At 49.1% G+C, this 14,988-nt stretch overlaps 1 protein-coding gene across 2 annotated transcripts in view; it reads left to right on the top strand.

Annotated features, from left to right (window-relative positions):
• Nucleotides 1-5,461: 5,461 nt before the first annotated feature.
• Nucleotides 5,462-14,988, top strand: part of NTN4 (netrin 4) — a 47,449-nt gene continuing 37,922 nt past the window's right edge. Inside the window, exons 1-2 of one of the 2 annotated variants that reach the window (XM_027887447.1) lie at nt 5,462-5,545; nt 8,971-9,500. In XM_027887447.1, coding sequence (XP_027743248.1) covers nt 5,467-5,545; nt 8,971-9,500 — 609 coding nt within the window. In that variant the 5' untranslated portion in view covers nt 5,462-5,466. Of the gene's footprint in view, nt 5,546-5,927; nt 6,340-8,970; nt 9,501-14,988 lie in introns of those variants that run through there. The other variant, XM_027887448.1, reaches the window with a different exon arrangement.

Below are 14,988 nucleotides of genomic sequence, written 5' to 3'. Positions count from 1 at the left end.
CTCTGGCACCCTGCTCCCAGGTGGCAGGGTGGAAACAACAGTCAGTGTGAGAGCTTAGGAGCACTGTGCCCAGCCTCATCCCACTGCCAGCCCCGTTGCTACAGCCCATGGCCAGCTGCCTCACCATCCCAGCCACCTCTAGCTGCCCCAGCTGCTCTCCGTGGCTGCCAGGAGTGTTTTGGAGACTTTCTGCTGACTAGATGATGAAGTTGGCAGAGGTGGCATTCAGGAAGCAGCCAGCAGGTTAATCCTCCTAATAATTTGTAGGATGCAGGATGGAGCAGAGAACTGACATAGAAAGCATCAATGCTGTGGGTTTCTATAGCATTGAAATTTCATCATTGTTTTGATATTTGCATATCAATTACCCAGGAAAGGAGAGAAGGAGGAAGGGCAGAGGTTATGTGGGAGCTAAGAAAACAGTGACAGCAATAATCCAGCAAGCACAGGTCTTATTGCAAAAAATTACGCTGAGTGCCTACCAACACTTTTCTTTCTTTAGCAAGTCCTCCCCAGCTCTTTCTGTCTTTTGCTTTGCTTTATTTCTCCTGAATCCCCTATAAATGGAGCATGGGGAGATTAGCTGGTTTCCCTTCATTCCTGCTTGTCCAAAATGGATGGTAAGAAGAGAGGGAGAGAAAAAGGAGAAAAAAAACCTCAAAATGCCTGGAGCCATGACTTGTGGATAAAAAAACAGCTGCACGTGAAAAACAATTGATGTGGGTTTTGAGCTACTACAGCTTGGAGAATGAAACACTAACTCAGCCCTTAATTCCAGAAATATAGCAAAACCATTAAGAAGTATTATTGAAAATTAGGCTTGGGGGTTTTTAGCAGTGGATGTAGAGAATTTAATGCTCTTGGATCCAGCCCTCTGTGCTGCCAGGCAATCCCCTGCGGCACTGGGCTTGGAGACTGACCTTTCTTCCTAAAACAAATCCCTGTCAGAAGGCATTTTGGCACTATTAGTCAGAGAAGTGTTTCAGCTATGGGACCTCCTGGACACCTGAAACAGCATTAACCCTCTCTTCCCTCCCATGAATCCCAAGAGAGGACTGTAAGTGGAAGCACTACCTGATACTTAGGAATCAAGCTGTTTCAAGGTCTGATGAGTCAGTGAAAAGTTTTCATTGCTTAATGGATGACAGTTGGAAGAGTTTCAGTGATTTGCAAAAAAGTGGAGAAGTACAAGACTTAACAATGTGTTTTAATAGAAAGGATTAAAGATGTGGTATCAAAACAGACAAGAGGGAGATGACTTCAGACTCCACCCAAAATCCACTGATCAGATGTCAACTTCCATTGACTTCAGTGGGCTTTCTATCAAAATCATATTTTTTGTTGAAACAAACAACTTTCTATTCCTTTCTACAAAGCGCTTTTAACATGTTTAAATGTGTATGTGGTGTATTAACCTCTGTTCATGTCTAGAGGAGTGGACCATCTTCTGAGAACTGCAACAGACACCAGATCTGGATCAAATATTTTCTGAAGTCAAAAAGACTGATAATCCAGTAGATCCTTCACAGAAACACTAGCATCACCATTTCCTGCACAGTAGAGCAAAGGACGAGTACCGCTGATGAGCAGTGTGTGACATACACCCAGTTCTGCCCAAACGACACCTGAAAGGGCCGTCAATGAAAAATAAATAACAAACTGAAATAAGCATCTCTAAAGCTAGAGCAAATAGGTAATTGTTCAGCTGGAATTGCTGCCCTGCAGTTATGCTGTTCAGCAGAGATTTCTCCGATCCAGCCTCCCATCTTCCTGCCGAAGTGTGATGCTCCACTAGGATATCACCTCTGTTCCCTGCACAGAACTGAGTGGGCCATGCCCGATTTGTGGAGAAGGAGTGAATGCACTGGCAGGTGCAAGATGGCACATGTGACACCACTTAAAATAGTCAGGCATGTCTGAGGGACTGTGTTGGCCCCAAGGGCCCCCTGTTAAACTGTAACAGGAGTTCTGCATACCTACACGGATGGCAATAGAAAAAATGGTGATCTTTGAACAAGCCTCTAGTTAAAAAGTAAGTTTGATCTTTTGAATTTTTGAGATTTTTTTATGACAGAAGCCTAAACCAGATGGCTCTGACTGGGTGGCAGGTGAGGTATTCCCCCTGTGATCTGCTTCTAAAATTAGCTTCATACATTGACTTGAAAACATTACTCCCACTTCATCCTTACCCTTGGCAGGAGGCTTGCAGGAAGAGATTCAGAGAGGATCCTCTCTCCTCACACAATTCAGGGGCCTGGATTTCACTCTGACAGATCAAGCTCAAAGGCTTCTGATGCCTCTCTCTGAGGACAGCATCACACCCTCTGCCAAAGTAGGTCTTTCCTTCAGGGTATCTACTCAGCATCTCTGAGGAGGAAGAGGCCATCCTCCCAGGCCTTTCATCCCTGCTAATTTCCTTGAAACTTACTGTGGCATGTATATTCAAGGAACACCATCACTCTTTAAAGACTTCTTAAGTGTAATTGAGAAATGCAGACACCAGACAGGTGATCTCTGCATTTCTGGGCCTTTCCATCTACCTGGCTACCCACAACCATATTGCAGGAATCATAGAATCATAGGATTGGAAGGGATGAATATCATCTAGTTTCAATGTCCCTGCTGTGGGCAGGGACACCTTCCACAAGCCCAGATTGTTCAAAGCCCCATCCAACCCGGCCTTGAACACTTACAGGGATGGAGCTTCTACAGCTTCTCTGGGCCACTCTGTTCCAGTGCCTCACCACCCTCACAGTGAAGGGTGATAATGAACTATTGAATGACAGCTGTAAACATCTCTTGGTCTTCTTTAACCAGTAGTACAGTATGAACCCAAAAGCTTATGTTCCTGAAGAAAGCTTGGGGAGGGGTGAACATTCAGCTCTTTGTAACTATGTGATTTTTTCTCCTGTCACCTCAAGAGGCAACACTGACAGATAAAGAAAATAAAACTGCGCTGAAACACCTCTGTGTACTTCCTACCCTCTGCTGAACTCCCACCAGCCCTGCAAAGCAGCAAACAGCAACACCTGCCCTGGGAAGATGCCCTCAGTTTGTGGCCATGCACAGCTCCACAGGGGGTATTCACCGAGCCACTGGCTTGGGTGCATTCATGGCTGCGTGTCTGAGCAGGTCCCGTGGGGCCACCAAGAACCTGGGAGGAGGTGTCACAAGGATATGAGCTGGCCATGGCCAGAGTTGCAGACTGTGTGGCCTCCAACAAAGAAAACAAATTCATCTAGGAAGAGCAGGGCTGCTAGGTGGCAAAGTGCAACTCAGTTACCTGGCTTGTGAGGACTGAGGCATGTGAGACAGGGAGCCTCTCAAAGGAGTGGGCTTATGCTACCAAGCTCTTAAATGTTTGGATGTCCTACCTGAGGTTATCTGGAAATTGTCTCTCCAGTTTTCTATGGAATTATTCTGTTTCAGCAATATCAGGCCTCCTACCTCTGACAATGCTGTGAGCATGTCCTTACCACATGCTCTTTCTCTCTCCTATCCCTGCAATTGCATACCCACTGCATAGCCTTTCTCCTCTCATTTCCCCTCACTGGCTGCTGCTCTTCCATTTTCCAACTCAAGCTGAAGCCTGGTTGCACTCTTCCACTCCAGCCAGTGATACCACTGTTCATCTCCCTCAATATTTTGTTCTGCAGTTTTTCAGTCCAGATCATCTCCTTTCCTCCTGCCATAGGAATTTCTCCAGAGCCATCCTCTGCCCCTTGTCATCCCTGTCATCTCCTTTCAAGAAAATGACTTCTCCTGCTCATGGACCTCAACCTGCCCTATGCTCCTGACGCCAAATGGGTTGACGCAGTAGCATGAGCTCTTGCTCAGGTCCACCCAGACTTATTACCCTACAGCAGATTTATCACTTGGCACTGTTGATACAGGAGCAACTACGAGTTATGAATTAAAATGGAGATAAATTCCCCACCTGTGGCTTGCCCTTTTCCTTTCCCAGCCCTGCATAATGTGAGTGCTGCAACCTGTCTGTAACAACACAAACCCCTGCATGGTTCAGTGGCAACACATCACTGCTTTGAAAGATGCAAAGCAGAAACCCTTCAGAACACCCTTTTCCCCCATGGCCACCACCATCAGGAGGCTAAGAAGTGTGGGAACAGCCTTCCCTGTAACAGGCAGGTTGCAGGACAAGCCCCTGAGTAGCTCACAAGCAGCCGTAGGGGCTCGACAGGTCCCTGGAGGCTAGAAGCCCCTGTCTAGACGCTCTCACCTGGAGGGCAGAGAAAATGACAGCAGCAACGTGAGCAGAATGCTTCTCTGTGGTATGTAACTCAGCACTGAAAAATTAGAAAGATGACAATGATCAGCCTATCTGTACCTTTTAAGGTAAAAACACAGTGATAACACTGCTGTGTGAGTCAGATGTTTGACTGCTATCAGGAGATTATGGACTTATTACCTTTCAGGAAGCATTTTGGTGATGATATAACCACAGCAGCACTTTTGAAATGCATAACAGAAAGCAGCATGGTAGTCTTAAGATACTGTCATGCTGCTCTTTAAAACAGAATTGTTCTTAAGTTGTCCAAGTTCAAAGTGCAGAGAAAGACATAAGCAACATTTTGCAGCGCTTGCAATATGCTTGCCTCCCAGGTTAGATTCAGGTAAGTAAAAACTGTGACTGCTCGGAAGAGTTCCACCCTAATGGCCCTCTACTGAGACCTAAAAGTGGTCTGGTAGAGAAAAGGAGATGTAACTGAATCGTTTCCTATTTTCAGAGCTTAAAACTGCTGTGAGGTATGATGACCGGTGTTATTGAACCCATCGGACCATATGGGGCTTTTTGGCCCTAAAATGTGTGAACTAAGCCACAGATTTCCAGTTCCCAGGAAAGAAGGGAAAACCTCTTACAGTTACGTGGCTCCACCGGTCAGTTACCAGAAAAGAATCGATAAGAAACGTCTTCAAATTGTGAGCGACCCGGGGTTAGCTACTGTCACTTAAGTCGCTCGTTTAAAACCGATCCGGGACGGAGGAAGGCTGCGTTTCACAGTTTCACTTCCACCCTCTCCGCCCCGACAGCACGCCCGGGCTCGGAAGCCAGCGCCTGCGGGCGGTGACGCAGGGCAGCCCCCTGCCCCAGGGCGCGGATCTCTGTCTCTCCAGGGACCAGCCTGCCCGCCTCAAGGTGCCGCGGCAGAGCCGCCGGGGCTGCGTGGACGGGGTGTGTGCGGGGCGTGTGCGGGGGGTGCGCTCCGCTGCAGTACCGCGCCTGGCCGCGCACCGGCAACAGCCCCCGCGGCGGGGCGGCCCCGGCGGGCGGGGCGGGGCGCGGCGGGGCGGGGCGGGCGCGGGCGCTGCGCGGCGGGCGGCGGGCGGCGCGGGGCGGTGCGGTGCGCGGCGGGCGGCGGGGCCGCGCGGGGCGCTGATGCCGCGCGGGGCCGGTCGCGCCGCGGGGCGGCGGGGCGCGCAGGGCGGGCGGCCGCGGGGCGCTCGGCCATGGGGCGCGGGATGTGGCTGCCGCTGCCGTCGCTGCTGCTGCTGCTGCTGCTGCTGCGGGCTGCCGCCGCCGCTGCAGGTGGGTTCTCCGTCCTCCGCGGGCGTGCGAGGCAGATACGGGCCGTGTGTGCGTGTGTGCGCGCCCGTGTGCGTGAGTGGACGCGGGCGTGCGCACGGCTGTGTTTGCCCGTGTCCGCGCACACGCACACACGCGTGCACATACGCAGGTGTGCGCGCACACAGTGTGCACGCCCGTGTCCGCACATGCGGTGCGTGTCGGTGCGTCGTGTGCCCGCGTGTGTGTGGAAGGGCAGAGGCCGGGATGCGCATCCCCCCCGCATCCCGCGCCGCAGACAAAGAGCGCTCCGGCCGCGGCGCCCCGCGCTGCGCGGGGCCGCCCCTGCCCGCGGAGCCTCTGTGGGGCAGCGACTCCGGCTGGGCTCGGGCCGGGGCCTGAGCTCGGGGGATGCCCCGGGAGGGGGGCCCGTCTGCGGAGCGATGCGGGTGGCAGCGGCGGGGCGCTGCGGGCTCCGCGGGCGCTTTGGGCGGCGGTGCCCCGAGCCGTCGGGGTGCGGAGGGCGGCGGGCAGGGCGGGCAGGGTTTTCAAAGCCTCTTCCCGTAGCGTAAACAGTTCGCGTTCAGAGCTGCCCGCAGCGGGGTCCCGCAGCAGAGACACTCGGGCATAAACAGTTTGCATAACACTTCCTCGGTCGGTTGCAAGCCGAGTGCCAATTTTCTTCTTTAAAAAGAAGAAAAAACCCAGATGAGAAACAAACATTTAATCAGGCACAAGATATAAACGAAACATCACAAGCCATGTGTTGCTAAAATGCTTAAGCAGGAAGCATATGATTTTCCATGGATGTTTTACAGGTGAGTCATGGTATTCACTGCATGCTCTTACTCATTAGTGAAGATCCCGGTTCCGTGGCATGTACAGTACATAGAATGGGAGGATTTAGGTGGGCAGACGCATTAAGTGCAAGTAGGGAAAAGCACCTTTCCCAGGGCTGTGGCAGAGCAGTCGTGCTGCCAGCATGGAACTCTCCATGCTCTTGATTTGTCCTTTTACTGAATTCCTGTGGCAGCCAGCGTTACACTAGAAAGCTGTCACTTTTCATAACATGCGGTGCTCTGCATCGGTCATGCAATTCTTTTCCAATTCAAGTGAAAACAAACACCCTTTCAAAGGGGGTTTCCTCTCCCCGCTTTCATCCCCTGGGACCCACGTCTGTGTGCCAGCAGCATTTCTCAAATCTTGCTGAAGCCAAGGTCTGTTGCCCCAAATCTGACCCTGGGTGAGGAAGGGACCTTCTGTGTCTGGCCGAAGGACAACTGCAGTCAGTGACCATGCATGACCAGGGCTGGAGCATAGCCGGAGCTTGGAGCAATTAAGTACTCTCAGCTCCCAGGGTCTCACATGGGATTTGGTAGCCAACCCTTCCTGGTTGGGCTCAGGCAGAGCCTTGTCCCTCCTGCCTTGGGGACAGCTACGCCAGGCCTGCCAGGAACGTCAGTCACTGGAAACCTCCCATTGGCCAGATCCTCCTCCACTGCATCCCCAGGGGCAGCAGTCAGTGTGCAGAAAACAATAATCTCTACCTGTCCCACGGTACTGACCGAGCCCTGCTCTTTTTCTGCCACTTCCCAAACCTCTTTGCAATCCCACAACTGAGGGAACCGCAGTAAATGTTCATCTACTTGTTTAGCGGCTAACTGCACTGTGTTACACGTAGCCAAAGAATCCAGGAAAGCAGCCAAAGATATAAATTAGGCAAACTACTGGCTGGCCTAACTGATAATATGATAATAGCACTTACTTACCTATCCCTCAGGAATGCTACGTAGTTTAGTTAATGTTTATACAACACTTTGAAAAGGATGTTTGGGAGATGTAAGTGATGTTGCATTAACCTTACAGTTCTATTTGTTTACTTTTCTAGAGGAAATATGTTCTGCACTGTTACTATAGGTCATCTCAGACACAGCTTTACCAGCACCCCATAGGAAGCTAACTTGACTGAGCATTTCTTGTTCACTAAAAATTTCCCAAGACTGCTTACCCACTGAAATCCAGAGACTGGATTCAGATGTGCTTTGTACTGGGTTCGTAGTGAGCATTCCACATATGTTCTGAAGAATCACTATTGAAAGCCTTTGGTGGTAGAAATGTTTTTTATCCAGGGTGTTTCTTGAGGAGCAGTAGAAGTGGGGGACACTGTCAGTCTTAGAAGGCTTAGCACTGCTAGTGCGTAATATAGCTTAATTGCAACTATGACACTGTAGACAAAAGCTGAATTAACCCCAGAGAAAGGACTTATTGGATGCTAAACTGAAATGACCTTTGGACATAACAAAAATGCCAAGAAGACATTAATTGGTGCACAAAGCTGACTATGTATGACTGGCCTGGTGATAAAGAAGACGTTATGCACCTCAGATGCTTTGGCCTGCACACACAAGAGTCATCAGAGATTTTTTTTTTTTTTGTGTCAAATAGTTATAGTTCATCAAATACAGCCTTGACCTACTCATATCTATTAATAAAGAAGTGGAGACCCCCTAATCAAACATTCCTGCACCAGGAGAGTTATGTTGCCAATGGTTTCACCTTAAACCCCATGGTGATTTTATTTTTCTTTGACACTTTAGCTGTGGATTTTTAAATCAACAAGGCTTCCAGAAAAACTTGAACAAAAACCACAGAGCCTCAGCTGTGAGGCAGGTTGCCAGCATAATTTCAAGCAAAGATTATTTTTTTCCTCCCTTTACACACATCAGTGACAGCCTTTCCAAAATTAGGCAGTGATTCAATTAAACACTGAAGTCGGCAGCAGTTTGGGACTGTGGGGAGATCTGGGGTAGGGATGAGTGGTGGGAAAGGGCATGAAGGCTTGAGGTCATTGCTGACAGGAGATTGTCCTGTCTGCCCTTGCAACCCAACACCTGATCTGCTGCATGGTGAGCTGGATCACAGCAGTGCCATCCTACGTGGCCATCATGACCATCTCCCGGCCTTGTGGTGGCATGTGGCCTTGGCAGCAGCCTGTCTTTCTTGTGCTTTTCTCCACTTCCCCGGGATCACCTGGATCCCTGTGGAAGCCTCGGGGCGTGAGTGGCATGCCCACTCATTGTCCCCAAAGCCTCAGCCCTGCTCTGGTCCCTCGGGGCAGGAGGGCAAGTTGGAGGCATCTCTCCCACCTGCTGCCTGCTCTGCTCTGCAACTCATGGTAGGGATTTTGCCAAGTGCAGGGAAAACCTGAGGGGTTTTAGGTTTTTTTTTTTTTGTTTTCATAGACACACTGAGCTCCCCAGTAGGGAGAGCTGAGCAGCAGTGCCACACTCTCCCCCAGCCCCGCCAGGGCTCAGCGGGTACCAGCATTACGTGGTCTCGGCAGGAGCAGTGTCCCTGTAAAGCGTGCTGCAGGACATGGCTGCTCTGAAGGGGTAGGGTGCTTCCGCCTCAGGAGCCAACTTCAACCCCCCCCAATCTCTGCCTTGCAGGTCTGGGCGGTGTGGCAGGAGCGAGCAGCCCCTGTGAAAAGGCCTGCAACCCCCGCATGGGCAACCTGGCGCACGGGCGGGCGCTGCGCACGGAGACGTCCTGCGGGCGTGACGCCGCCGAGCCCTTCTGCACCTACACCGAGGACACCGAGCGCCGCTGCAAGCGCCCCACCTGCGGCCGGTGCAGCCGAGCCCACGCGGGGCTGGCACACCCCCCCGCCGCCATGGCTGACTCCCCCTTCCGCCTGCCCCGCACCTGGTGGCAGGCAGCCCGGGATGCCCACAGCGAGACCATCCAGCTGGACCTGGAAGCCACCTTCTACTTCACTCACTTGATTATGGTCTTCAAGTCGCCCAGGCCGGCTGCCATGGTGCTGGAGCGCTCCCAGGACTTCGGTGAGACGTGGAAGCCTTACAAATACTTTGCTGCTAACTGCTCAGCCACCTTTGGGCTGGAGGATGATGTGAGACAGAGAGGAGCCATTTGCACTTCTAGATATTCGAGTCCCTTCCCCTGCACTGGAGGAGAGGTAAGTCTGCCTGTGCTGGGACAAGAAAGCCCCTGCTCCAGCCCCCTTTCTGTCTGCAATCTCTGCGCTGGTGTTTATGCTCCGTATTGCACCAGCATCCCTTGTCATCACACGTATTTCACAAGGTGAATTATCGCAATTCTTTCCTAGGTGATATAGGCACCGCCCTGTGTCTTGCTTTACTGAGTTCATAATCCCCTTTTCCAAAAATTCCTCTCCTTTCACCTGGTTAACTCCCCTACACAACTGCAATCTAGGCAGATGCTGCTGATTCCTTGGAAACGCCAAAGGAAACATCATTCTAGACGACCTTCTCCAGATCTTGCAGTCGTGTGGGTTTGGGGTGATGCAAATCAGTCTGACTTTGACCAAAATGCAACTACGTTAAAATTAAAAGTCAGCAGATTAATTTCTAATAGTGACAGCCTTCACTGAGGAGTAGGCTTGTAACCAGGGAAAATAGCTGCCAACCACACACTGAAGTATGGTTCCCATAAACCAGGTTAGCCAGGTAATTAAGGAACTTATATCTTGTCTTTTTTTTTTTTTTTTCCCCTGTGCTCACTTATGTGAAAAGAACTTGGAAGAAAAACATCACATTTGCTTAGAAAAAAAATATGTGAAAGTCAGATGATTTTCAGCATAAAAAACAGCAGATAGTAGCAAATGTTTTGAAATGGTACCAATAATAGTCTTCCCTTTGGTGCTTAAGCCTGCCCCGCCTTGCTGGAGAGCCTCCCCTGGGAGCCACGGCCATGGGGCTGCCCTTCTGGGTTCCCACTCATGGGAACGCATCCCCGCTGACCAGCTCTGGATTTTGAAGGCTGCTCCCTCTAGTGGCCTAATTTAATGAACTTGCCTGAAAGTTTAATCAAACTTAAAATTCCCCTCTGGCCCAACACAAAGAAAGGAGAAAATCTGGTTGGTGTGTCAGGGAGTCGCTTGTATAATTGCAGTTTCTGCTGACAACTGGTTTTGATGTTGAAGCTTGGTTCTTGGAGACCATGTTGAGAAAAATCGTATTCAGACCCCTTTGCAGTCATTTGGGGTCACCTCTAGCCATGCTATGCCTAGGAAGTGACTCTGCAGAAATACTGAAAGCTGTTTGTTTACCAAAGTGCATCTCTTAGCTGTGTCTCGGGAGGCAGACAGTGTCTTGCTCTAGGAGAATCTGCTCCATGTTCTCATCCGCTCAGAAACAAGGATCTCCAGACCTGTCAGACAGACCCAGGATGATTATTTCATTAGACTTTAAATCGAATGGCTGGTGAGAACAATTGCTATCTTTCTTTCTTCTGCTGCCACCTTTTGCTTTTGTCCCCCAAAAAGCTGCTTAAACTTCCTTTCAGAGTGGAATATATAAATTATAAGATTTAAAAATATGAAACTTATGAGAAAAGTGAAGAAAGACCTTTTGCCATGGTCTGTTCGGACAGGACAAGAGGCAGCAGTTTCAAACTGAAATTTATTTAGATTGGACATAAGACATTTTTTGGGTATGAGGGTCATGAGGCACTGGAACAGGTTGCTCAGAGAAGCTGTGGATGCCCCCTAACTAGAAGTGTCCAAGGTCAGTTTGGATAGGGCTTTGAGCAATCCAATCTACTGAAATATGTCCCTGCCCATGGCAGTAGTGTTGGGCTAGGTGGTCTGTAAAGGTCTCTTCCCATTGGAACCGCTCTGTGGTTCTAAATCAGGGCTAGCTACAAAGTGAGACCTACAAAAGAAAGTATGTACGTACCCCACTGGGAATTTTTCTGGCCCTCAGCACTTGTGCCAGCCTCTGTGTCGCACCGCCTGAACCATAAAGCTATGCCAGCCTGTGATGCAGGGAAGAGACTGTAATCCACAGCTCTTAGGCCAGCCAGCGGGACACGTCTGGGGTATATAACTTAAGCACTCCTTTTTCATCTTTTTCAGGTATTGTGACTCAGGGATGAGAAACCCAGGGCATCATACAGGGCAGCATTTGCCTCATTTGTGTTAGGTCCCACGTAGCTAGCACCCCAGTGCAGCTTTCATTGTGGTCACACCAGGATGGGGGCTGTACTCAGAGAGAACCTGTGCATATCCCGACCTCAGGCCAGCTCCTCTGTGGGTTGGTGCAATGTGTGGGGACAGCAGAATCAGGGTCTTGTGTGTAGAAACCAATGCCCACCTCAAGAAGAAAAGTTTGGTAGTGTTTGATGCATCTGCAGTAGCATGCTGCAAAACCAGGCTGTGTACCGAGCTTGCTCCTGTGGAATCTCCTTTGGGCATCGCTTTAGTCCGTGCTATTGCAAAGAAGCTATAAAAGTCAAGAGCATTTAATTGCTCCAGTTTTTAAACAAATGTTGCGTCCAAGAGGCTGGAGCTTAGAAGATTATGCTTGTATGGCACACTTCAGTTCTCTGCACTTAAACACCACTTTTTACCTGCAGAGTAATGGCAGCAGCTCTGTGGTGACCAGATGGCAAGCCTGCATGCTTAGCAAATATCACATTTAATTTATTACAGTGTGCTACATTCCAGCAATTACTTGTAGCTGCCAATAGCAACATGTATCTCACCTAAAGAAACATCCTAGTTTTGTGTTCCGTTTGGAGTTATGTTGTGCTTTACTCCCACTTCTGGTAGTACCTAATTTCAAACATATGGAAACAGTAATTTCACTTGAAGCAGTGGTTTCAAATACACAGTCGTCTCAAATGTCTGAAGGGTACTATTTTTTGCAACTCAGTTATCAAAGTTTTCTTTAAAGGACAAATACAAATTCTGTGAGTGCTACCGGATTTCTTTAACTTTTTAGATTTTCTTTAACTGCGATGTAACAACTGTAACTCATGCTCCAAACTGTGTCACCACTTTCTCACACTTCAAACATTTCAACACCCCATGTGCATTTCTGGGCACAGTGGAAAGGCTTGCAGGATTTTGCAGGATGCTGGAATCTCTGCATGCAGCTGGAGGCTGGCTCACTGCTGCCCAGCCCCTTGGATGAGCAGTTTGCCTCAAGTGAGGCCTCAGGTGGTGGTGACTCACCCCAAATGGCACAGACCTGTGGCTTGTTGGGCTGGTGGTTTCTGGTTCTAGCTCTCTGCAAAGAGCAGGTGGTGCTGATCTGCCTGTGATTCTGCCTATCATTACAGTGCCTGCAAGCCCCCATTCAAGGGAGCAGTGTGCAGAATCCCACAGCACTCAGGGGCTTGTGGCCTCTTTTCAATATGTCACCTGTTTGGTCATTTATTAATTTGGGTCAAAGCTGTATTTGCCTCGTTTTTTATTGCAAAGAAAGATCAGACGTTTTGAATTCTGCCTGCATCATCATGAGTCATGCCTTAGATGCCTACTTCAACTCTTATGACAAAAATCCTCCCTCATCAGAATTTGCCCTGATGTTGATCTTGAGAAGATTTATGATAGTGCAGAAAGCAAGCTGCCAAGCTTCCAGGTTCATTTGAAAGATCAAGACCTCAGAAATGCTGAAATGGCTCTGGGAGACGCCTTTCATCCTTCCTCTGTAGTAGTGCAGCTCTGGGCTTCCCTTTGCAATGGTGGGACTGGGGTGGTGGAGAGCACTGGGAGAGCAATACGTTTGGAAGGTGGCACCACAGCGGTGGGAACCAGAAGAAGTAATTATGTCACACGCCACATGTGGCCCTTGGAAGGTCTACTGACTTGGCAGGTCTCTGCTCTTCTTTGCTACTTGTCCCTAATGCTGCAAAACCACCAGACATGGTTACCATCTGATCTGGATGCATCTGAGTGCTCTACCCTGAAGCAGGAAAATGATGGAGGACCTACAGCCCAGTGGTGGGATTAGGAGGGAAAGGACAGGTCTGGACAGAACTGCAGAGGAAAGAGGTTGAAGACGGCATGGCATGTACTGATGTTGGGAACACTGCACTAATGCCCTAGGTTTGATCTAGATGGCTTTCTCGGTGGAAGTAAACATGAGTTCACAGGTCAGCGTGTGCTCAGAGACTCTGCTGAGCTGATCCCTGTGCTCGAACAGCCTGGTTGTAGGCTGGCCTCATGCAAAGAAGAACCGTTGTTTCAACAAGCAGCAAAGCAGTGATTTCTCTGCACATACAGAGGAACCAAACAAATCTACTGAGCCCCTCCCTAGTAGGGAAAGGAGGCAGATGGTGGGTGCCCAACTCCTGCCCTGGCATCCCCAGACATTTACTGCATCCCGTTCAGCAGTCCACCTGCGGGCTGGCACTGCTTTCAGGAGCTCTCACTATTCAACACTTTGGGCCAGGCTGTCCTCCACTATGAGGCCCCTCTAGTGTAGGAGAAGGAGAAGCAGGAGGGAGGGAGAAGCCTTGCTACAATCAACTTGGGTTTCCAGCAAGCTTCAAGCATCTGCCTACTTGAGGGGTTGGATTTGCAACATTGTGAAGGGGACAAGAAACTGCTTCTCTCTCAGGGAATAATTTCAGACCACCTGCGTGTAGAGGGGTCATTATGGACTTTCCCTATGCTTAATTCAGTGAATTAATTGTTTCACAGCAGAAGCTTGTTTAGCATAGGCAGAAACCACAAAATGCTGGCCTTTTATCATTAGTATTTTAAGAGGAAGGCTAAGGTCAAGTTTTAGCCTGAATCACACAAATATGCTACAAATCCTGAGTATTTTCATTGTTTTTTAGGGTGTAACCCTTCAGCTACATTGTTGCAAGGGCAATCAGAACTGGATTCACCAGCCAAACTAATCTGATCTAAGTAAATATGACGCAGAAATAAACTCTTTCAGCTTCATGCTCAGACAGGAATACTAATTTTACTACTATGCATAAAAGGCTATCTTCCCTCCTGCAGTTCAGATCATATTAATATTTCCTTTTTGACACTCTGATTTTAAAATTATCCTCGGGTAGAGATCACTGTTGAGGGCTCATCGACAAGGGGCCCTTAACAGATGTTAATTCTTTTACTGTGAGTGAGAGTGACTGTCCACTCTGCAATGCAATTATCTCATTCACTTTATATTCCCATCTGTGGTCAATTCAGATTAGCTCGCCTGAGTGTCCCCATTTAGACAAGCTCCAGGATAAAAGGGCTTACTGAAGCAGAGTCTCCTTGACAAGATTTTAGTAAATTAGTAACTTATTTTAGTGTTCATCTATTCAGAATACTGCTAATAAATCACTTGGAGACCTCAGCTATTGTTGCTGTTTGCTATTAATAGGAGAGGCATATTTACAGCTTGACTGTATTCCAGCAACAAATTCTAACGTGCTTTTAACTTGTGAGACATCACATGCCACTGTTTTGCTGTGGGATGTGTGTCTTACTGAGCATTTTATTGATCTCATGCCTTCTGTATCAGAAAAACCTTCCTATGTTTTGCCTTGCACTGTTACTGCATCCAGCCTATCTCTGTTCTTTAAGGATTTGGACACTAATCCTACTGGTTCTACCTGAAACTTGCTGTGTAGAGCAGAAGTAAATTGTGTCCTTCTACTCACAAGTCTGATCCTGACAGACGATGAGGAGTTGTAAC

This window comes from Empidonax traillii, unplaced genomic scaffold (genome assembly GCF_003031625.1).
Source record: "Empidonax traillii isolate 1590-97213 ecotype Southwest subspecies unplaced genomic scaffold, ASM303162v1 scaffold210:size766637, whole genome shotgun sequence".
Lineage (NCBI taxonomy): Eukaryota > Metazoa > Chordata > Aves > Passeriformes > Tyrannidae > Empidonax > Empidonax traillii.
This window is presented reverse-complemented; position numbering and strand designations above follow the sequence as displayed.